This window comes from Mirounga leonina, unplaced genomic scaffold (genome assembly GCF_011800145.1).
Source record: "Mirounga leonina isolate KUSES-001 unplaced genomic scaffold, KU_Mleo_1.0 Mir_115, whole genome shotgun sequence".
NCBI classification, from domain to species: Eukaryota; Metazoa; Chordata; class Mammalia; order Carnivora; family Phocidae; genus Mirounga; species Mirounga leonina.
Window position 1 is genome coordinate 2036055 of NW_023270268.1, and position 25523 is coordinate 2061577.

The 25523-nt window shown below is 40.4% G+C and overlaps 2 protein-coding genes across 2 annotated transcripts in view; one reads left to right on the plus strand and one right to left on the minus strand.

Moving 5' to 3' along the window:
* Nucleotides 1-7473, minus strand: part of FBXL2 (F-box and leucine rich repeat protein 2) — a 142188-nt gene extending 134715 nt beyond the window's left edge. The window contains exon 1 of the mRNA XM_034991547.1: nt 7108-7473. Coding sequence (XP_034847438.1) covers nt 7108-7395 — 288 coding nt within the window. The 5' untranslated portion in view covers nt 7396-7473. The remainder of the gene's footprint in view (nt 1-7107) is intronic.
* Nucleotides 7474-23958: 16485 nt separating this feature from the next.
* The window catches only part of SUSD5 (sushi domain containing 5), a 71874-nt gene continuing 70309 nt past the window's right edge, over nt 23959-25523 (plus strand). Inside the window, exon 1 of the mRNA XM_034988129.1 lies at nt 23959-24063. Coding sequence (XP_034844020.1) covers nt 23959-24063 — 105 coding nt within the window. The remainder of the gene's footprint in view (nt 24064-25523) is intronic.

Below are 25523 nucleotides of genomic sequence, written 5' to 3' on the forward strand. Positions count from 1 at the left end.
TAAAGAAAATGTGGTATATATATAAAATACAAATATTTTTCAGCCATAAAAAGGAAATCTTGCCATTTGTAACAACATGGATCTAGAGGTATAAATCCTGTTATTTATGCTAACTGAAATAAGTCAGAGAAAAACAAATATCCTATGATCTCATATATATGTGAAATTAAAACACACACACACACACACACACACCTGAGCTCATAGATACAGAGAACAGATTGTGGTTCCCAGCGCTGGGGAGTAGGCAAAGTGGGTGGAAAGGGTCAAAAGGTACAAACTTCCAGTTAGAAAACAAATAAGTCATGGGGATGTAAGTACAACATGGTGACTATAGTAATACTGTACTGCATATATTTGAAAGTTGCTAAGAGAGTAGATCTTAAAAGTTCTCTTCAGAAGAAAAAAATTTTTTTTCAAAGATTTTATTTGTCAGAGAGGGAGAAAGAGAGCACAAGCAGGGGGAGCGGCCTGCAGAGGGAGAAGTAGGCTCCCTGCCGAGCAAGGAGCCCGATGTGGGGCTCGATCCCAGGACCCTGATCATGACCTGAGCTGAAGGCAGACGCTCAACCGACTGAGCCACCCAGCCATCCCAAGAAAAAAAATTTGGGGGTGCACGGGTGGCTCAGTCGTTAAGCGTGCGTCTGCCTTCGGCTCAGGTCATGATCCCAGGATGCTGGGATCGAGCCCCACATCGGGCTCCCTGCTCTGCGAGGAGCCTGCTTCTCCTTCTCTCACTCCCCCTACTTGTGTTCCCTCTCTCGCTGTGTCTCTGTCAAATAAATAAATAAAATCTTTAAAAAAAATTTTTATAACTTGTATGGCAATGGATATTAACTATGCCTATTGTGGTAATCATTTCTCAATATATACAAATACTGAATCAAGTTGTATATCTGAAATTAACAATGTTATATGTCAATAATACTTGAATTTAAAAAAACCAGTAATATACCTCCACAAAGGGCAGCTCCTTCTTTAATTACGTTGCTTAGGGTAGGGATGGGGAGGTAAAGGGGACTGAATTCTTTTAATCTATGGTTGGGCTGGGTTAGAGATTTTTTTAAGCATTTATTAGATTCAGTTCAAGAATGGCTTAAAATCATTTTAGGGTGAGATCAGAACTTAACCTTCAGGAGAACTCAGGATCTGAGCAGTGGTGAAACTTTACAGATCTCTGAGCTGTACAACTTAGCTGCTTGCTTTCTGAACTCAAGAGATTTTTTCCCTATTTTGCATTCTTGCTGCCAGCTGGGGAGCTGTCTTTGTTCTCCAGTAAGCACCCTTCACCGTCTGTGCCTTAAAATCTGTCTGTCTCTCTCCCCTGTGCTGACTCCACCTTCTGAAAGGCTGTTGCCTTGTCCTCAGTGAAAACCTGGATAGCCAGAGGGATATTTGTCAGCTCTCCTGCCATGGCCCCAGCCTGTGGTAGCCCTACTTTATACCTGGCAAAAGCCTCTAGTGCCTCAGAGAGATTTGTATTAACTCTCCAGCCCTGCCTCCACCCACCTCAGACTCCACCCACCCTCAGGATCTAATTCTTAGCTCTTTCCCTGACCCCAGCCTCCAGCATACTATATCCTTAAACTCAGTGAAGGCCCATGGGAAAGGGGTGGCAGGTGGGTACAGCCTTACTCTGTGGCTGGGACTCTTCAAAATTCCAAATTGTCACTCCAGCCCACACGCAGTTAATAAAAGTTTGGCGGGTTTCTCTTTACTGGTCTATAGCAGGTTCTTCCTCCTGCTGTCCCACCATGGATAGAAGTATCTATGGATCTCCTTTTTTCCTGGGAAGGCTCATTATGTTCTGGATTTTATTTCATTTAGATTTCCTTGTGTCCTCAGCTCTCTGGTGGGTTTTTAGAGAACTACCATTTTCTAGCTTCTTCACCTTTCTCATTATTACAATGGAACCAACGTCTAACTTCTGCAACTTTCTACATCCTCACAGAAAGTGGGAGTCTTTCTTACCCTTTTTGATGACAGAAAACAGACTTGGAGCAGATAAATAACTTGCACAAGGTTTAGAACTTAAAAAAAAACAAAAACTGTAATTTAAACTTATATTTCCTGACTCCAAGTCTAGGAGTTCTTTGTGTGCACAAAGGGATTCTTTGTACTGCACAACAGGTAGTAAAAAGGCGATCTGTACAAGTCATTTACCCTCTCAATATTTCTAGTTTGTAAACTGAAGGGACTGTGTTAGAGAAACTCGAAGTCTCCTTCAAATCTAAAACTTCAAGGTACAATTAAGTTTGTGTTTTTAAAATATATACCCTCACAGTTTCTGAAAGTCTAATTGTGTCTTTGATTTTACATTTCTCTGAGCATCACAAATTTATCAAGTCCCAAACTGACCCCTGCTTTCTTTATCCATACCCTGGTCTTCATCTCAGTAGATGACAACTCCTTCCTATCACTCAGGCTCAAATCATGGAAGTCATCCTTGACTTTCTTTTCTATTCCACAATGAATCCATCAACTAACCCTATGGATTACTGCAATAATGTCCCATCTAGTGTCCTCTGTTTTTGTCCTTTCTCCCCTCACTTATACCCCAAATGTATTTTCCACAGGACAGAATAGTACATTCTTCTTCACTTGCCAATTGCTTCCCCTTCTCACAAAGGGAAAGGCAAAAGTCCTTCAAATGGCTTATAAACCCTATGTGATTTGGCCTAACTACTTTCTTCTTACCTCCTACCATGCACCCCTGTCTTATGACACTCCAGCCACACTGACTTTCTTGCAGTTCCTCCAACACACTAGGCATGATCTTGCCTCAGGACTTTTGCATTTGGGGCGTCTCCTGAAATGGCCTTTCTCCAGGCATGCCCATGAAATAGCCTCTGCTCAAATGTCATCTTATCAGAGAGGCCTTCCCTTCCATTCTATATAAAAAGCAACTTCTCCCTCCTCTCATCCACTCTCCCATCCTGCCGTAAAGTTTCCTTTCTCACTCATCTTTTTCTCCAAAGCACTTTCATGACCTTATCTGTATGTTTATTATGCCTTCCTGCCACCACAACGTAAGCTCCATGAGCGTAGAGCCTCGCCTGTGTCATTGTTGGATACCCACTGCCTACAAGAGTGACTAGCACATAGTACACACAATAAACCTTTGTTGGACAGAAAACCACAGAACAGAAAATTTAATGGGAAGACAATTGTAGGGGCAGCTCTGAGAACTCAAAAAGCTGGGTTTGAACCTCGATTCTGACTCCACAAAAACTTTCCCAACAACTGCCCTGTTCCACTTTCTGTCTGGTCTGTCCTCTGTTTTTGTCCTCATAGCCACCCCAGTGCTGGAAGTGGTAGTAGTAGACTCTACACAGGATAGAGGTGAAACACAAAATGCAGCAGGGAAGGCAGAGGTGAAAGTGTAGTCCAACCCATGGCTGGCCATATTTGAGCTTTGGCTGTCTGCACTATTAAGGGGGTGGGAGGGGGGAGCCAAGTAAATCCTGCAGGATGTCATTAAACAACATCACGATAGAGCATTTGTCATAAAATAAAAAAGAGCTTGCTGGCTCAGCTGATAAAACACTGAAATTCTTAATCTTGGAGAAGTACATTCATGCCAGGCACTGGGAACAATCTTTAGTTGGGAAAGAAGCCATGGTATAATGGCTAAGAGGCCAGACTTTAGAGTCAGACTGGTTGAGTTCAAATCCAGGCTCTGCCACTCACTATGAGGCCTTGGACAAATTACCTCATCAATATGGGCCTGCTAAATGGGCATAATAATGTCAATCTTAGAGGTATGTGGAAGGATTAAATGAGATAAATGTGAAGTGATCAGCCTAAAACTGGACAGTGGGGAAGGGCTCTATGAAAAAGTTATTGTTACAGTTCTAAAAATTATGCTCCATCCCCATTCCAGTGCAGACCAAAAGGAGACCAATATTGTTAATAGAAGGAAAATATATTCTTTTTATGATCTATTAACATAGATCTCATTATATAAACATATTAGCTCTCTTAACTATACCATGTGATAGCAAATGGACCAAAACTGTCTGTAAATCTTGTTATATTTTATTGTAGTTTTCCCCCCACCTTGTGCTTCCCAACACCTCTGACAAGTCCTAACCACAGATAAACACAGAAGGAGAAGTGCCAAAACAGGGGAAAGTCCAAGTGAATGAATCAAAATGGGAAAACAGTAATGATACAATGTTATATTTCTGAGAAAAAAAAATCTGCCTTACAAGCTAAAGTATTAGGCAAGAGCAAAAACATGACAAAAGGTATCCCAATGTATATTTTGATCCATATGAATCAAATTGCTGTCTTTTTTAAACAATTTTCAAATATACAACTAAAATGTATGTTAAAATTACTATTAGGAAAAATCTCAGAAAATAGGATTTTATTTTTTTAATTATATTCATCCTCCAAGTCTAAATGGCTTTATGTAAAACACTGGTCTTTGTGATTCACAAAAAGCATGTGCCAATTCCTGAATGCAAAGTGAAATGGCAGGAGAAACTTTCAATGCTATTACAACCATGAGTATGAACCCCAATCCAACAGTCTGTCTTCATTAATTCCTCTTCATTTCATCTTTGTAAAAAAGGGGAGGGAAAAGTAAGAGGAGAGAAGGCTAGGCATGCCTACCCTGTTCTGTAGCATCTAGCTCAGTGCCAGGAATAACAAAATACAAGTATTCCTAAGTGCTCAAAAATATTAAAATCCAAATAGGAAAACAAATTTCCTAACATATACCTGGCATATATATTGGGGGAACATATACTGATGCACTATATATTACAGTATAATCCAGTGTTTGCATAAGCAGGTTCTGAGACAATCTGCCTGGTTTTGAAATCTCGCTTAATTTATCAGCTCGGTGACCTGGGCAAGTTACTCTATCCCCCTTCTGTGCCTCAATTTGCTCACCTCTAAAATGGGGAAATGGTATCTTCTTCATAGGGTTGTTGTGATGGTTAAATAAGACATATAAGGTGCTTGGAAAAATATCTCACTCAGAATGTACATAATAAATGCCAGCTGTCACTATAGAATAGAAACAAGTGGCTTAATTGAAGAAATTTTCATTGAGAGACAGTGAAGCATTGTTCCAAATTGATGTGCAAAGTAATTCATATCAACTGCTAAAGTTGTATGTTTAGATTCAAGCATTTAATGAACGATAATGTTAACAATCTTGAATACAGTTTGGGGGATTACACAGGCAGCTTCCTCATTCCCCCTCCTATACATACCAACCATTCCCTACTTTCGTTGGAGCCTAGGCATCAGCTCATCATCAAATTAAATCCCTTCCATGAATGAAATTCTTAATGTTAAAAAATAGACAAAAAGCAAAAAAATTTCTAAGTTTAACAAAGCAACCACCAGTACACAAGTATAATAGAATGCTTTTAAAGTAAATAAAACTCTAACATGCACAATAGTGAATCAAGGTGGACTGTGGGTCAGGATGGAAGGAGAGAAGAAAAGGAAAATGGGAAACAGGAGGAACATGAGACTTCAGAGAGCTGTGAATTCCTGAATATTCTCCCTTTCTCTTTGCTATAATTGTTAAGAGCTTTTCCCACATATAACATAGAAAAGTCATTGCAATATTTACAACACTCAGATTTTTGTAAAATTCATTTTCTGAAACTTTTGCAGGGTTCCATTAATTTGTCACTTAAAAACAACTCAGAATTAAAGAAACATACACAAAAATAAAGCCCGCATTTCTATTACTTGTGGGTAATGTTTTTTCCCCCTACTATCAAAAGGCCACACATCTGGGCCACCAATGATAGATATAGACCAGCCACCTTCTCTTCCTACCATGCCTCTCCCTAGGTATCAAAAAAAAAAAAAAAAAAAGAGAGTCTGCCAGGGTTCCAAATGGTAGGTTTTCTCTCCATGCCAACTGGCACTTGGGAAGCCCCCTGCCTTCTCAGCTTATTAGCACTTCCACTGTAGATAAAGAGCAAATCTACACTAGTGATGGTTAAAAAAACCTGTTTCTTAAACCCAGGCATTTTCTTATTACCCACCCCAAACCCCTCTCAAATATTCTATATCAAAGGTGTGTCCCCAGCAGAGTCCAGCTCCTCTCTTCTTTTACTCCCTTTGGAGGCCTCCGGAGATATCACACCTTTGGTCAGCAATTCCTTGAATCCTGTCTAGTCAAGCCAACACCTCTGCTGAGTCCTCAAGTCAGGTTTTAAAAAACGAGCTTAATGGGGGCCAGGTGGTATGCCCACTCACTCTCAAGTTTATTGAATAAAAGTAGCGATTTAAGGCGCCTGGGCGGCTCAGTCGTTAAGCGTCTGCCTTCGGCTCAGGTCATGATCCCAGGGTCCTGGGATCGAGCCCCACATCGGGCTCCCTGCTCAGCAGGAAGCCTGCTTCTCCCTCTCCCACTCCCCCTGCTTGTGTTCCTGCTCTTGCTATCTCTCTGTCAAATAAATAAATAAAATCTTAAAAAAAAAAAAAAAGTAGCGATTTAAGACGTTTACAATGTACTAATTACTAATTAAATCCCTTAAGGGGCTGCGCACAGGAAAAAACCTCCAGCTTAATGCTCCCATTTTTCTTTTTTTGAAAAGGAGGGAAAATCCAAAATTACATATTGAAATTTCCCCACACGCTAAAAACCCTGTCAATGATGAATTTTAAAGAAATACCTATCGTGTATTATATTATTTATATATAATTGCGTAGACACAAGACAGGTAGCACACAGACTGCAATATACTGTTAATATGAATATGATACACATATCCCTTTAAAAAAAAAAAACCACACCCTCTCTGTGTGGCTTCCCAGGCTCGCTGGGATCAAAAAGCGTCACGCTGTCCGGCGGCCCACCGGGGGGGGGGGGTCCCAGCGGAGGCCCAGACCTTCAACGCAGAGAACGCTGCGTCGCGGGCGCCCCGGGCAGGCGGGCGCTCCGGGCCCCCCGGGGCTCCTCTTCCCCCGGGCCCGCCCAGTCCTGCCCTGCCCCGCAGCCCCGAAGGCCGCAGCCTGGCCTCTCCGCGACCCCGGCGCCGCCCGCCGGAACCGAGCGGTGGCCGCGCGGGGGCTCAGCCCCAGCGGGGAAGGGCAGGGTGGCACAACCGGTTCGGGCCCCAGACTCACCATGGCCGAAGAGCCGCGAGCGCGCCCACAGCCCGGAGTCACAAGGCGCCGGCAACGCCCGTTGTCCTGGTGACGCCAGCTGGGCGCCCCGCCCCGTTCCCAAGGTGGGCTCGGAGGCGGCCATTGGCGGCTTTCGAGCACGTGACGTGCAGGGCGGTGCCGTTTGGACCTCCCCCTGCACCCCCACTCCGATCCGTGCATCTGCTCTTGGGCGGGGCCTCTTCGCCTTTCACACTTTGCATCTGGACCATCATCACCCTGATCACCTTGACATCCCTCACCTGACATATAACCCAGCCACAGGCTGCCCAGCTGAAAGAGACCTTTGTGGATTTACTTTAAGAAAGAGATTACACAGGTAATACAGGATTATTAAAGACATTTTAAACTAATGATAGCAAGAATTAAAACCACACTAAATCCCAGCGCAGGTAACCACAGCTTATATTCTAGTTTATCTGCTTCCAGTGAAATATATATTATAATATATTATATTCTTAAAAATTGAAGCAAACCATATGCACTTTTATAACCTACTTGTTTCAATTAAAAATTATCTTTGCATGCCAATTCATGGAATAGCATTGTGCGTGTAGACTCGAATTTATTAAATTGATTCGCAATTTGTTGCATGTGTTTAATATGGTTGAAGGGAACTTTAGATATCCTCAAATCCAGCGCATTAATCTATGGAGACATGTTCAACAGCCAATCTGACATCTCCCTTTGAATGTCTAACAGGTATTTGAAACTTAATAAAGCCCAAGTAAGACTTTTGTTGTTGTTGTTGTTGTTGTTGTTGTTGTTCAGTTGGCCAGCATATAGTACATCATAAGTTTTTGTTGTAGTGTTCAACGATTCATTAGTTGCATATAACACCCCAGTGCTCATCCCAACACGTGCCCTCCTTAATACCCATCACTTGGTTACCCCATCCCCCCACCCCCGCTTCTGTGACCCTCAGTTTATTTCTCGGAGTCCAGAGTCTCTCATGGTTTGTCTCCCTCTCTGATTTCTTCCCATTCAGTTTTCCCTCCCTTCCCCTGTGGGCCTCCACTCTATTCCTTATGTTCAACATATGAGTGAAATCATATGATAATTCTTTCTCTGCTTGACTTATTTCACTTAGTATAATCCCCTCCAGTTCCATCCATGTCGATGCAAATGGTAGGTATCCATCCTTTCTGATGGCTAAGTAATATTCCATTGTATATATGAACCACATCTTCTTTATCCACTCACTTGTTGAAGTGTATCTCAGCTCCTTGATTCAAATGTCATGCTCACTCACCAGTCTTCCTCATCCCAACAAAAGTTCCCATTTTCTCCTTGGTTGTTCAGGACAAAAACCTAGGAATCATCCTTGATTCTCTCCTTTACTCATACCACATGTTCTGGACTCTATCTTTAAATAAACCCTGAGTCTATCCATTTGTCACCATCTCTGCTTCACCATCATCTCTTGCCTAAGTTAGTCTCCATGCCACCTGTCTTCTCTCCTACAGTCTACACAAAGCAGCATCTCAGTGGCTTCTCATGGCACTTGGAAAAAGATCCAAACTCTCCGTGATGGAGATCTTGCCTCCTGCACTAACTTCATCTCCTACCCTCTTCCCTCATCCAATCCACACTAGCCATGCTTTATTTCCTGAGGTTCCTCAAACATGTTGAACACTTTCCTACTTAAGACCCTCAGCAGGGCGCCTGGGTGGCTCAGTTGGTTAAGCGACTGCCTTCGGCTCAGGTCATGATCCTGGAGTCCCGGGATCGAGTCCCGCATCGGGCTCCCTGCTCAGCGGGGAGTCTGCTTCTCCCTCTGACCCTCCTCCCTCTCATGCTCTCTGTCTTTCATTCTCTCTCTCTCAAATAAATAAATAAAATCTTTAAAAAAAAAAAAAAAAGACCCTCAGCAACAACTGTTTCCTTTTTTTTAGAATATTCTTCCTCTAGAACTTCACACTGCCCATTTCTTTGCTTGAAACAGGTCACTTATCTCCCCAAATGTCATCTTCACTGAACCTTCACTGACCATTCAATTTGAAATATCTCACCCCATTACTCTTTCTCACCACAGTCTTTATAACCTCTCTTATAACTGTCTTGTTTTCAAATACCTAATGCCCCTTGAAATTATCTTTTACAATTTTTGGTATATTAATTACATCCTGTCTCTTCACCCTGGAATGCAAGATATCTATCTTGTTCCCTCTCTGTGTTCCTACTGTTTAGAAACAGTTCCTGCTTATAGTAGATATTCAATATTGAGGCTTGATTGAATGAATGAACATACATTCTCAGACTGGATGGTCAGTTTGAAGATACAAATAAGAATATGACTGTCAAAGTAGGGAGTGTGATAGAAGAAGAAAAACTGTAATTATAAGTTTTATCTATTCTAATATGAAATATACATATAAGTAGTAAAATATAAATGTACAGTTTTTAAAAAGTGAACACCTATGTAAACACCACCTAGTTCAAGAAATAGAACATTGCCAAAAGCTCTGAAGAGACCATGGGTCCTTTCTCAATATTAACTCCCCCCTTCTCCAATAACCACTATCTTAATATTTATAAAAAAACACCTTTTTTTTAAAGATTTTATTTATTTATTTGAGAGAGAGAATGAGAGACAGAGAGCATGAGAGGGAGGAGGGTCAGAGGGAGAAGCAGACTCCCTGCCGAGCAGGGAGCCCGATGTGGGACTCGATCCCAGGACTCCAGGATCATGACCTGAGCGGAAGGCAGTCGCCCAACCAACTGAGCCACCCAGGCGCCCATATAAAAAAACACTTTCTTGCTCTCCTTTATATAGTTTTTATAGCTCATTAATTTTCATTTCTTTTAAGTATTCTATTGAATATATATACAAGAATATATCCATTCCACTGTTGGGCATTTGGGTTGTTTGAATCATTTCCTGTTTAGGACTATTATAAAACAAAGCAGTTGTGAGCATCTTCCCTGTGCATGTGAGTACTCATTTCTCTAGATGAGGGTTTCTTGGCAATTTTGATATTTAGGGACAGATAATCTTTTGTTGTAGATGGTGGGGGAACAGGGTGAGAGGGAACTATCGTATGTATTGTAGGATGTTTAGCAGCATCCATGGCTTTTACCCACCACATGCTAGTGGCATGGCCTCAGTTGTAAAAACCAAAAATGTCTCCAGGCATTTCCATATGTTACTGGAGAAGCAAAATTTACCCCAGTTGAGAATCACTGATCTAGGGTAAATAACAAGCAATAGAATTCCTGGTTGGTATATCTTTAGATTTACCACATAGTGCCAAACTGTTTTCCAAAGTACTTGCAAGACAAGTGACATGGGATTAGTAGAGAGCTCCAGGAATGGTTTCCTTGCAAGAACTGATCTTCCCAGCAAGAATTCTGCTAGCAGGGGTGCCTGGGTGGCTCAGTCGGTTAGGTGTCTGCCTTTGGCTCAGGTCATGATCCCAGGGTCCTGGAACTGAGCCCCACATAAGGTTTCCTGCTCAGTGGGGAGTCTGCTTCTCCCTCTCCCTCTGCCCCTACCCCTTGCTCTCTCTCTCGCTCTTTTTCTCTCACAAATAAATAAATAAAATCTTTAAAAAGAAAGAATTCTGCTAGCAAAAACAGGTACAATAAACTTTTTTGGAATTTTGGAACCTAATCAAATGCCTGTGTCAAACAGCAAGTGCTTAATGAGGAAAAAAAGCAACTGAATTTTGGTAAGAGACATTGTGTGGTTTTTGCTTACCTGCCTAGCATCCTTTACTCCCCAGATCAACAGCAGCCTTGTGGACAGCCCATTCCTGGTACAATGTATTGGTGCCGGGGAAAGCAATATGGACCTTATTCTTAAAAATTGTGGTCATGCATTTGACCTGTCTAAGGGACCAGCATGGAGACTGATCTATATTTTGCCTGCCTCAAGTTAGACTGGCTTTCTGAGTGGCATCTGATGGAAGCAGTAAAGCTATATGGTACCCATTGCTGCCTGGGGCAAGGAATGAAGGATGAGGCAAATAGCAGACAGGCCCAAAAGCCTGGGTATAAGGAAGCTGAGGAGGAAGATTCTTAGGGGACCAAGAGCAGTGCAGGACTGGGGGATCTGGAATGCAATGTGCATTCCCCGGCGGGCAGACACATACTCAGAAAAGACCTGAGAGGACCCTAGATTTACATCTCTGGCTGATCTTTGGACTCCACTAAAGTAGGAGGTGAAAGCTAAGGCAGAGTTGTAGTTAGTTTGGCTTAGCATTTAAGGAGTACCCTAGCCCAGAGCCAATATGCAAAGACCAAGGAAGGGAGGTTGGTTTTTTTTTTTTCTTTTTGTCTCCAGGCATTTAAGGAAATATATTCTGTTTCCTAGCTCACTGCTGAGATAACAGAACAGAAGCTTCAGTGAGCATACAGGACAAGGATTACAATCTTTGCAAAACTAGTTTGGAAATGGACAACTGCAACCTTCAACAATCAACACCAGAAAGCCCTGTGGAAAGGGAGGAATTCTACAGAGATGGTGAGTATATTTGTTATTTAGGACTAGAGGTACAGAGATGATATGTAAGGGGTATGAGGTTTCTTTTTGGGGTGATGAAAATGTTCTAAAACTGTTGCACACATCTGTGATTATACTAAAAACATTGACTTGTACAGTTTAAAATAGTGAAATGCATGGTATGTGAATTATATATCAATAAAGATTTTTTTTAAAAACTCTGTTGTTGGCTCATACACATTCTTAACTCTAATATATTCTTGGTAATTTATCTTTGTATCAATATGAAATATCTCTCTTGGTCCTGAACTTCTCTCTTTGAATCCCCTTTATTTTTTCCCCTGATTTATTGATGTATAATTGACAATTAAGCATAATATATATTTAAGATGTACAACTTTCTGATTTGGTACATGTATACACTGTGAAGTAACCATCACAATCAAGTAAATTAACATATCTATCATCTCACATAGTTACATTTTCTTTTCTGTGTGTGTGTGTGTGTGTGTGTATGGTGAGAACACTTAAGATCTTCCCTCTTGGCAAATTTTAAGTATACAATATGTTACTGTTAACTATAATCACATTGTTGTACATTAGATCTCCAGAACTTATTCATCTTGCATAACTGAAACTTTGTATGCCTTGACCAACATCTCTCCATTTCCTTCTACCCCCAACCCCTGATAACTACCATTCTACTTTCTGCCTCTATGTATTTGACTATTTGTAGATTCCACATATAAGTGAGATCATACAGTATTTGTTTTTCTGCATCTGGTTTCTTTTGATTAGCATAATGCCCTCTAGGTTCATCTATGTTGTCATAAATGGCAGGATTTCTTTTTATTTTTTACTTTTTAAGATTATTTACTTAGAGAGAGAGAGCACATACGAGTGCATGCATGAATGAGGGGTGGGGCAGAGGGAGAGAATCCCAAGCAGACTCCATGCCGAGCCCAACATGGGGCTCAATTTCATGACCCAAGATCAGGACCTGAGCCAAAATTGAGAGTTTGATGGCTCAGCCAACTAAGCCACCCAGGCACCCTGAGGATTTCCTTCTTTTTAAAGACCAAATAATGTTCCATTGTGCAAAATATATAGATTTCCCTAGCCTCAAAGTTTATATGAATGTATTTATACATAATTGGGCTTTTGTGACTGGCTTCCTTAATTTGGCACAACATTTTCAAGATTCATCCAAGTTGTAGCATGTATCAGTACTTCATTTCTTTTTATGGCCAAATAACATTTCACTGGATGGATATACCATTTTGTGCTTATCCATTTCTCCACCAACAGACATTTTAGTTGTTTCCATCTTTTGGCTATTGTGAGTAATGCTGCTATGAACATTCATGTACACATTTTTGCAGGGACAAATGTTTTCATTAGCCATAGGTATATGCCCAGGAGTAAAAATGCTGGATCATATGAATCAAACTCTATGTTTAAGCATTTGGGGAACTGTCAGTACATTTTGCAAAGTGGCTCCCCCATTTTACATTCCTACTAGTGGTGTATGAGGATGGTAATTTCCACACAGCCATGTCAGCACTTGTTATTATGTGACTTTTTGATCCCAGCCATCCCAGTGGGTGTGAAGTGGTATTTCACTGTGGCTGTAATTTACACTTTCCTGATGATTAATGATGTCGAGTATCTTTCCAAAGGGTTACTGACCATTTTTATATCTTCCTTGGAGAAATGTCTATTTACATCTTTTGCTCATTTCTAATCAGGATAGCTGTCCTTTTTTCTTTCACTGTGTGTGCTTTTGGTGTCATACTTTAAGAATCTTTTGCCAAGGGGCGCCTGGGTGGCTCAGTTGGTTAAGCGACTGCCTTCGGCTCAGGTCATGATCCTGGAGTCCCTGGATTGAGTCCCGCATCAGGCTTCCTGCTCGGCAGGGAGTCTCTTCTCCCTCTGACCCTCCCCTCTCTCATGTGCTCTCTCTCTCTCAAATAAATAAATAAAATCTTTAAAAAAAAAAAAAGAATCTTTTGCCAAATCCAAGGTCATGAAGATTTATCCATATGTTTTCTCCTAAGAGCTTTTAGCTTTTATATTTAGATCTTTGACCTATGTTAATTTTTGTACATGATGTGAGGGAAGGGTCCAACTTCATTCTTTTGCATGCTGATATCCAGTTATCCCAGCACCATTTCTTGAAAAGATGGTTATTTTCCCCATTGAATGATCTTGGCACCCCATTGAAAATCAACAGACCACAGATGTATAGGTTTATTTCTGGACTCTCGATTTTATTCCATTAACAACATAGCCTTAAATTACATAACATAAAAATTGACAAATGTGACTGAGATGCACATTTTTTCAAACACATAAACTGTTTCCTTAATCAGGGAGAGCTACAAAGTCTACATACTATGAACCATGAGGGGCATTAGTCATACAAATTAGGATATAATTGGTACCCCCAGAGTTGTGCAACATGATATCCCTGCCCAAAATTAATCTTAGTAGGACATAAGGATGTTGCTTGAAATTCTTTAAAAAAACCCTACTGACTCTATTCACTGACCATGGCTCAATAAAACTAGACAAATGACAAAACATAATCATAAATTTAAAAGCTAAAAGGCAAATTTGAATCAATCATGGTTGAAAGATGAAATAAAAATTGAAATAAAAATATTTAGAACTAAACAAAATGAAGTAACACAAATACTTGTGGGAATCAGCAGAGGAAAAATTATTATTAAATCATTAAATAAAAAACAAAACAACTGAAACAAAGCAGAATAAACTAGAAAACGTACACAAACCTAAATTATGTTGAAGAAAAAACTAGTTAAAATGAAGGCAGTTTAAGACAATGAAAAGATAAAGATAAGTCACACATTGGGAGAATATACTGCAAAACATGTATCTGATAAAGAACTTGTATCCAAAATATATAAAGAACTTTTAAAATTCAACAATAAGAAAACAGCCCAATTAAAAAAAATGTGCAAAAGATCTGAACAGACACTTCACCAAAGAAGATATACAGATGGCAAATAAGCATATGAAAAGATGCTGAACATCATATGTCATACAGGAATTGCAAATTAACAATGAAATACCACTATATACCTATTAGAATGGTTAAATGCGAATAAAGCTGTAGAGCAACAGGAACCATTGGGAATGTAAAATGACAAAGCCACTTTGAAGACAGGTTAGCAGTTTCTTATAAAACTAAGCATACTCTTACCATATGACCCAGCAGTTCTACTCTTTGGCATTTACTAAAATGTGTCAAAAACTTATATCTACACAAAAAGCTGCATATGAAGCTTATAGCACTTTTATTCATAATTGTCCAAACTTGGAAGCAACCAAGATACACTTCAGTAGGTGTATGGATAAACTGTGCTACATCATTCAGTGGAATATTATTAGCATAAAAAGAAATGAACTATCACCACCAAGAAGAGACATGGAAGAATCTTTAATGTATATTGATAAGTGAAAGAAACCAATCAGAATAGCTTACATACTGTAGGACTCCCAAGTATATGACATTCTGGAAAAGGCAAAAGTATAAAGACAGTTAAAAGATCAGGGGTGCCTGGGTAGCTCAGTCGGTTAAGCGTCTGCTTTCAGCTCAGGGCATGATCCTGTGGTCCTGGGATCAAGCCCTGCATCAGGCTCCCTGCTCAGCAAGGAGCCTGCTTCTCCCTCTCTGGCTCTCCCTGCCTGTACGCATTCTCTCTCTCTCTCTGTCAAATAAATAAATAAAATCTTAAAAAAAAAAAAAGACAGTTAAAAGGTCAGTGATTGCCAGGAGTCTGGGGGAGCAGAGGTGATTTTTAGTGCAGTGAAACTATTCTGTATGATACTGTAATGGTAGACACATGAAATACATTTGTCAATCCCTTAGAACTATACAACACAAAAGTGAAGTCTTTATTATGCTAAGTGAAATAAGTCAGACAGAGAAAAAAAATACCATATTATCTCATTTATATGTGGACTCTAAAAAAAAAACCAAACAAGCAAAAAAAAGCAGAAACAGACACATAAATAAAGAGAACAAACAGGTGGTTGCCGGAGGGTTGGGTGGGGGGATGGGCAAAATAAGTGAAAGAGAGTGGGAGGTACAGGCTTCCAATTATAGAATGAGTAAGTCATGGTGATGACTGGATGGAGGTATAGCACAGTTTTTTTAATGCTATTATAATAGCATTTTATGGTGAGAGATGGTAGCCACACTTGTGGCAAGAATAGCATAAAGTATAGGCTTTTCCAATCACTGTGTTGCACACCTGAAACCAATGTAACACTGTGTGTCAACTATACTTCCATTAAAAAAAAAAGACTGAGGCACCTGGGTGGCTCAATCCATTTAAGCATGGGACTCTTGATCTCAACTCAGGTCTTGATTTAGGGTTGTGAGCTCAAGTACTGCATAGGGCTCCATGCTGGGCATGGAGCCTACTTAAAAAAAAAAAAAGACTGAATCCTAATGTAAACTACAGACTTTAGTTAATAATTTATTGGTTCATCAGGTGTAACAAATGTACCACAGTAACACAGGATATGGGGGAAATTGTGAGGGGATGATGTGGGGTGGGATGGGGGTGGGCAGGAGATAGAAAGTATAGGTGAACTCTGTATTGTCTGCTCAGTTTTTCTTCTTTCTTTCTTTCCTGTTTTTTTTTGTTTTGTTTTGTTTTGTTTTTAGAGAGGGAGAGGAGTGAGGGGGTAGACAAAGAGGGAGAGAGGATCCCAAGCAGGCTCCACGCCCAGCACAGAGCCAGACACCCGGCTCGATTCCACAACCCTGAGGTGAAATCGAGCCAGATGATTAACTGACTGAGCCTCCCAGGAGCCCCTCAATTTTTCTGTAAACCTAAAACAGCTCTAAAAAATAGCGTCTATTAATTTAAAAAAAACTATAAAGGCAGAAATTCATCACAGGGAAAAAATTAGAGTTGAATAGAACCAGAATGTGGTTTTTTGAGAAGTTTAGTAAAATAGATAACTACTGATAATATTGATCGAGTCAAAAAGAGAGAAGGTACATATAAAAACATTAAGGGCATTGTATGAGAAGAACAATACATAATACTAGGAATAATTTTGCACTAATAAATTTGAAACCTCAACGAAAATAGTCATTTTTCTATAAAGTTGTAAATTTCAAAAGTAAATTGTATATAAAAAAAAAAGTAAAGGAAGTGTAGAAAACATAAAAAGACAACTAATCACATGAGAAACGGAAAGATCTGGGAAACTTCCCAAATGTATCAAATGATGTTACAAACAAGTTTTGCAAAAACTTTAGGGAACAGAAAAATCCTCTTACATAAAATATTCCAGAGTACAGGAAAAATGGAAAACTAATTTTGTGAGTTGGGAATAACCTTATCACAAAAGTTAGACATATATAGACAGCAAAACAATAACAACTAAACAGAAGGCAATCTCACTTATACACATAGATGTGGAAATCCTCAATATTAACATTAGTACATCAATTCCAGCAAAGTAATAAATCACTAATGATAATCAAGCTTTCATCACAAAATGCAAAAATGATTTGGCTGGCTTTCTGCACGTGCTCACTAGCCATTTGCAAAGGCTCACACTCACTGCCCTTGGGGGTGCACATAGGGAGGTAGCCATGGGGAGGTGTGTGAAGCTGGGGGTAGGGGATAGAGAGGATACCCGTAAGCCAGTTGAGGGGGGGAATCCACAAACGAATCATCCCCAGCAGTTTGTGGGGAGGCTTCCCAGTGGAGTCCACAAAGCAGCCGGTAGGATCTGTGTCTCTTTGATGCTGTGGAGTGCCCTAGCTGCTGTTCTTGCCAGCCCCCCCTTGTCCCCCCACCCAAGTTGTGGCACATACCTCCATATTCTGGATGGAACAAGAAAGGAATGGGTCTCTTTGGCAGCCTCCCATACAGCTGGGAAAGCCAGGTGTTCACTCACATGGTCTCACTCTCTCCCGTGGGAGAAATCACCGGCTGAGTAGGTTTCTCTAGGCACTGAGCCATGCAGCCTTGGGGGACGTGACACAGGTCAAGTGAAGCTGTTCTTCTTACCCTCTTCAATGCATCTAATCTTGGATATTTTTTTTTCTCCAGCAGGGCTGGACTCCTGGACGTCCACAAAGTCACTCTCATCTGTGGCTGATTGCCAAAGTTAACTGTCCATTGTCTTTTTCTGGAGATTCCTATTAGACACATAGTGGGAATTCTCCATAGGAGGCTATAAAAGATTTGTCTTTCACCCCTATAATTTCCACCTCTTGTCTCATTGTGCTGTGTGCCAAGAGATATTCTCAGCTTGATGTTTAGTTCTCTAATTCCTCTTTGGCCATGTTCAATCTGTTATTCAACCCATCTATTTGGGCTTTTACAAATTCCAACAACTATGTGTTGTATTTTCAAAATCTTTTTAGTTTTTTTCTCTCACAGCTGACTATATTGCATAATGATTTAAATTTTTTTTATTTTGAAATGATTTTTAGACTTGTTGAAGGGTTGCAAAGATAGGACAGAGCTGTTATCATTCCCTTTAATGCTGACATCCTATATAATCATGGTGCAATTATCAAAACTCAGAAATTACCACTGCTACCATACTATTAACTGAATGGCAACTTTATTCAGATTTCACCAGTTTTCCACTGATGTCCTTTTTCTGTTCCAGCATCAAATCCAAGATCTCACATTGCATTTAGTTGTCCTGTCTTGTCAGTGTCAATTTCTCAGTTCTCTACAGTCTTTCATGACCTTAATACTTTTTTTAAGATTTATTTATTTCAGAGAAAGAGCATGTGAGTGCAAGCACCTGTGGGGGGCGGGGGGCAGAGGGAGAGGGGAAGCAGACTTCTCCCTGAGCGTGGAGCCTTAGGTGGGGCTTGATCTCCCGACCTGGAGATCACAACCTGAGCCGAAACCAAGAGTCAGTCACCCAACTGACTGAGCCACCCAGGGGCCTCTTATGACCTGAATACTTTTTGAAGAGTATTGATCAGGTGTTTTTTAGAACACTCCTCGATTTGTGTTAGTCTGATACTTTCTCATGATTAGATTGAGGCCATAGATTTGGGGGAAGAATACAACAGAGGCTGTTTCCTCCTCAGTGGGTGGCACAAGAGAGTACATGATGTCAATAAGTCTTGTTTGGGGTAATGTTAACGCTGATCATTTGGTTAAGGTGGGGTTGGTAAGAAAGAGTTACCCTTTCTCAGTTTACTTATTCAATCCAATTATTCACTATGCTATTAGCTGTTTGATGCGTTTAAGTAGACATTACCAAATTTTATGCAAGTTTTTATTTTTTTTTTAATTTTATTCTTATGTTAATCCCCATACATTACATCATTAGTTTTAGATGAAGTGTTCCATGATTCATTGTTTGTGCACAGCACCCAGTGCTCCATGCAGAATGTGCCCTCCTCAATACCCACCACCAGGCTAACCCATCCTCCCACCCCCCTCCCCTCTAGAACCCTCAGTTTGTTTTTCAGAGTCTATCGTCTCTCATGGTTCGTCTACCCCTCTGATTTCCCCCGCTTCATTCTTCCCCTCCCGCTACCTTCTTCTTCTTCTTTTTTTTTTTCTTAACATGTATTGCATTATTTGTTTCAGAGGTACAGATCTGAGATTCAACAGTCTTGCACAATTCACAGCGCTTACCAGAGCACACACCCTCCCCAGTGCCCATCACCCAGTCACCCCATCCCTCCCACCCCACCCCCCACTCCAACAACACTCAGTTTGTTTCCTGCGATTAAGAATTCCTCATATCAGTGAGATCATATGATACATGTCTTTCTCTGTTTGACTTATTTCACTCAACATAATACCCTCCAGTTCCATCCACGTCGTTGCAAAGGGCAAGATCTCATTCCTTTTGATGGCTGCATAATATTCCATTGTATATATATACCACATCTTCTTTATCCATTCATCTGTCGATGGACATCTTGGCTCTTTCCACAGTTTGGCTATTGTGGACATTGCTGCTATAAACATTGGGGTGCACGTAGCCCTTCGGATCCCTACTTTTGTATCTTTGGGGTAAATACCCAGTAGTGCAATTGCTGGATCATATGGTAGCTCTATTTTCAACTTTTTGAGGAACCTCCATACAGTTTTCCAGAGTGGCTGCACCAGCTTGCATTCCCACCAACAGTGTAGGAGGGTTCCCCTTTCTCCGCATCCCCGCCAACATCTGTCATTTCCTGACTTGTTAATTTTAGCCATTCTGACTGGTGTGAGGTGGTATCTCATTGAGGTTTTGATTTGGATTTCCCTGATGCTGAGTGATATTGAGCACTTTTTCATGTGTCTGTTGGCCGTTTCGATGTCTTCTTTGGAAAAATGTCTGTTCATGTCTTCTGCCCATTTCTTGATTGGATTCTTTGTTCTTTGGGTGTTGAGTTTGATGAGTTCTTTATAGATTTTGGATACTAGCCCTTTATCTGATATGTCATTTGCAAATATCTTCTCCCATTCTGTCGGTTGTCTTTTGGCTTTGTTGACTGTTTCCTTTGCTTTTATGCAAGTTTTTAAATTGTCCTCATTTTCAGAGACTTATCTAATTTATTTCACCATTACCAGAAGTGAAAATTCCCTTAAAGTTTTCCTGTTTATGTCCCAGAGACAGAGACAGAAACAGATATCATAGGCATAAATATAGATAAGTAGATATGTTATAGATAAATAACTTCTGGTATCAGAAGGCATCAAACAGCTAATAACATAGTGAATAATTGAATTGAATAAGTAAACTGAGGAGAAGGGGCAACTCTTTCTTACCTACACCACCTTAACCAAATGATCAGCATTAATGTCACTCCAAATAAATGGGCATAGGTACTATGATGATCAGTGTTAAAAACAAACAAACAAACAAACAAACACCTCTTAACTTCAGCTTCCAGATCCCACAGAGATGCACAATGTGTGCCTACAGAAGCCAAAGGGAAAAATGGATGGAAAGAATGACTCAGTATTCAGAGGAAGATTCTGTTATCAGTGAACAGATTATATGGATTGACTAGCTGGTAATATTGACCAAATTACTGAGAAAAAATGAAGGGTAGGATCTTTTGAAATGCTACAGAGTAAAAGTTACTATAAACACAGTATGTTAGGGGTGCCTGGCTGGCTCAATCAGTGGAGCATGCAACTCTTGGTCTCCGGATTATAAATTCAAGCCCCACATTGGGTGTAGAGATTACTTAAAAAAAATAAAATCTTTTAAAAAATAAACACAGTATGTTAAAAATAATCCCCAAATGCCAAAGAAGTTGTCTGGCAAGGTGACACTCTCTTACCCGAAGGTCTTCTGTTCTTACTCCAAAATGCTCTTTTCACCAGTATAACTACTCATGTTTCAAATGTTTAATTATATAACTAAAAAAAAAATTCATTCACCTTATAAAATAATCAAAATGTTATATAAAATCCAAAGTACCCTTTGACTACTAACCATATAGAAAAGCAAACCCTTACCCTACCTACCTATCCATCATTCTGCGTTTGGTGGTATTGTTCAAAAAAGAATGAGGAAGGGGCACCTGGGTGGCTCAGTTGGTTAAGTGTCTGCCTTCGGCTCAGGTCATGATCCCAGGATCCTGGGACCAAGCCCCGCATCAGGCTCCCTGCTTAGCAGGGAGCCTGTTTCTCCCTCTCCCTCTGCTGCTCCCCCTGCTTGTGTGTTCTTTCTCTCTCTCTCTCTCTCTGTCAAATGAAATGAACAAAATCTTAAAAAAAAAAAGAAAAAAGAATGAGGAAAATCTGTATGTTCTAATATAGAAGCCCAAGACCTAATTATTGAGAAAATAAAGAAATTTGCTGATTACACATTATATCATTCATGTAAAAAATTAAAATAATTCTAGACAATATTATTTTTTATACGAATGAAGATGAATTTCCTTAAAAACCAAGTCCAAATAGCAACAGAACAACCCTTTTATTTGCTCATTTATTCATACACAGACTATCTGGCAGGCCCCTCTTAAAAGTCAGTAGATACGAAAATATGCTGTCTTAAAATATAATATAATGAAAAACAGTGGGCTTTTAATTATTCTGCTTAGCAGTCATTTCTCCATTGCAGGGGTTTACTGAACAACAAATGGAGGGCAACAGAATAATTAACCTAACAATAGGTTTGATGACAGTCTAAGAGGGGGAATCTAGTTTTGTTTTTTTTTAAAGATTTTATTTATTTGAGAGAGAGAGAGTGATAGAGAAAGAGCATGAGTGGTGGGTGCAGAGACACAGAGGGAGAGGGAGAAGCAGACTCCCCTATGAGCAGAGAGCTTGATGCGGGGCTCAATCCCAGGACTCTGGGATCACGACCTGAGCAGAAGGCAGACGCTTAACCAACTGAGCCACCCAGGCACCCTCCGAATCTACTTTTCTAATGGCCAGGCATCTTGGGCCCTTCTATCAATACAATTTCTTGAAGTAAATGTTAAAATCTCTATGTCTTTGTTATACTTCAGTAAAAAGCAAAATCAACATATGGGCGAAGATGAGAGATATTTAACATGTCACATCATTAGGCTGGGTTTTTCCTGTTTTGTCACCATGTTTCATGTATATGATGACCATTCTTCTGGAAATAAAGATTTGGGTGCATAGTCTGACAAGTACATTTATACCAACGGGTACAATAGGACTCTCTATTAACGATTCATGGACTATCTGAAGGAGATCTAGGATGAATGGTCCCCAGAATAGCAGTCATCTTGTTTAATGGCTGAGGGTTCCACTGGAAATTGAGCAGGAGGTGTCCCGCTTTCCCAGAGCAAAAGGATGTAGTTCAGCAGTTCCTCTGTGATCTTTAAGGAAGTGAGGATCTTGACATCAGACATGATAGAAGATTGGAGTGTACTTATCCTTCCTGCTCCACAAGTTGTCCTTGCTCAATTCGCCTACCCTTTATTGGGCACCTACTCTGTGCTATATACTGAGCTAGAAGCTGCAGATGTAAAGAGAGACACAGCCTCTGCCCTCATGTGGTTTACAGAGCAAGACAATGTGCTAAGGTACCATGCACATAGAAATTATTAGGGATAATCATTTTATATGTAGGAAGTTTTTTGGTTTACCAAGTAATTCCAATCTCAAAAACCCTGAATGTTAGGTAGCATTATCATCTTTATTTTATAGGTAAAGAAACTAAGACCAGAGATGTAAAGTGATGTCTCCATGATGGATATTAAGTTCCAAAAGTCAAACTTAAACTCAGTTCTGCTGACTCCTTTACCAGAGTCATCCCTCTTAGAGGCATCTGAATCTCAACAAGGATAAAAGTCTTCCATGAAAGCTGTAGGATTCAAACCAGGGACTTCTGGAGCTATTTGGGAGACTGGAGCACGGGGGTCCTCCCTGGGTCCCTGAAAAGCCAGCATGGCAGTAACCTGTGATAACATGCCCCTGGAAAGAAGGATAGCACTGCAGCCCCACTCCTTGGCTGCCTGCCAAGTCTAAAGCCTGTCTTCCTCTGGGGCCAGGGCTTCTGAATTGCTTTCTGTGGGCTCATTCCTAATTTTCATTAGATTAGGTGCAAACACTCTGAGTAAACAAAATAAAAATACCCTAGCATTGGCAGCCCACTGCTAACAGCTACACCCTGGATGGTTTTCTTTTAGTTAATAATTCAACTGTTTATAAAAAAAAAAAAAGTGGGGGGGGGCATGGCAGGGACTTGGCTCCAGCTGCAAATCAACTTCAGACCCCAGAGGAACTTGAAAGAACTACCAGTGCCCACACTGGCTCTTCAGTGCAGCCTGTGTTTATTCAGGAGCAGCCCACAACCTCCATAGCCCCAGAGGCAGCCTACATGTAAATGCTACATTGTGCAGTGATTTTTTGGTTATGTGGCTTCAGGCTGGTGGCAGATGATTTGTGAGACTGCTTCAGATCCATCACATTTGAAATTCTACCTTGGCTGGTGTGTATTGCTTGGAAGGCTCATTCATTCATCCTTCTATTCATTAAAGCTTAATTAAATGCCTACTATGTGCTAGATACTGTATTAGCTATTAGAGATAAGGAGACATGAAAGGACATAGTCATTGCCCTAAAAAGAAGATGCTAAGAAGATACCTGTGCAATCCCCTGGCAAGTTCCTTATTATACTGAGAGCATTACTATAACACTTGACATGCTCTCTTCTTGGGATCCTTTGATGAGTTAACAGCAGATTGAGGTATATGATTAACTCATCAAACATAGGTTGAGAACATACAATGAACCAGGTACTTCTCAAGGCAGCAGAGATAACAACACAGGAAAGACATGGACTCTGTCCTCAAGGATATTCTGACTAGTGGGAGTGACAGATCTGCAGAACAACAGTTGCATTAAAGAGCCATAATGACTAAGAGACAACTATTCAGGCTCCAGTGGAAGCACAAAGGAGTCATCAGTGGAGAGACTGGACTAAGTTACAAAGAGGACTTCACAGAGGAGATGATGCTGGTATTGATTCAAGAAAGATGAGCAGGTGTTCATCCAGGTGGACTGTGGGAAATGGAGTGTCCCCAATACCATGGAAAGTACCTCACTCATTCTTTCACCAGACATTTATTGAGTACCTGTTACGTGCCAGGCATGGAATAAGGGCTGTAGTAGGGACTTGTGATACAGAGGATGGAAAGACCCCTGGAAACATCTCCAGAAAAAGGGACAGACCCATAAATACATAGTCACAACACATGACCTAAGCTGTACAGTCACAAGGTACTCAAGAGGTTACTTATGATTTCTTTCTCACATCTGAACATAGACTGTCAACATTAGAGTCTGCCTTTCTAGAATTTAACCCTAATTTAATAGGAAGAAATGCTTACAGGGTGTATAAGAGGTAAGGGTGGAGATTTTGGAATCATATACAATTGTGTTCAAATCCCACTTTTGCCAAGCTAGCTGTGTGACCTTGGGCAATTTGCATAACCTATACAGAAAAAAGTTCCATTTTCTCATCTGCAACCTGACTATGGAGTTGTTGCAAGGATTAGGGATAACATATGTATTAAAATACCTGGTTATCATAGATGATCAATAAAAGGCAATTACTTCTTAGTGCACATTTAACATTGAGAATGGAATTTCCAGTACCAAAGTGATATGTTAAGTTTATTTAGGACAATCATTATTCATTACTTCACTGTTAAGAAAACTACGATCAGGGGTGCCTGGGTGGCTCAGTCATTAAGCGTCTGCCTTCAGCTCAGGTCATGATCCCAGGGTCCTTGGATCAAGCCCCGCATCAGGCTCCCTGCTTGGCGGGAAACCTGCTTCTCCCTCTCCCACTCCCCCTGCTTGTGTTCCCTCTCTCTCTGTCTCTCTCTGTCAAACAAATAAATAAAATCTTTAAAAAAAAAAAAAGAAAACTACGATCAATATTTGGCCTTCTGACTCTATGTGCCCAGGAGAAATATGGATATAACAAGATATAAATGAGGCCAGGTAAGCTAATTAAATTTTAAAATCTTCAGTGGTTATTCTAAGAGATCCTACTTAATGATCTAGGCCATTAGAGTCCTTGGTCAGATTTTTAGACAGAAAAACAACTTGCCCTACAACCAAGATAACAAGTTAGACAGTATAGACTAGTGTATGGATTATCTAGGGCTTTGAGCATAGGCAGACATCTTTTTGAATGCATGAGCTCTGAAATATCATAACCGAAGCAAAATATTTTGAATATAAACAATGGGACTCTCAGGGACGGTCTAAGCTCACTCCATTTCTCACATACAAATTTAATTACCACGGAATGTTTATGAGTGGTGTGTTTATATGTGATGATGGGAAACTAGGGGAGGTGGGGGATCTGAAAAGAATATGGATTTGGGGGTAGAAGAGAGAGGAGGAGATGAGGGGTCAGGGAGACAACAAAAGAAGGTGTCCACAGAAAATGGCAGAGTGACCAATAG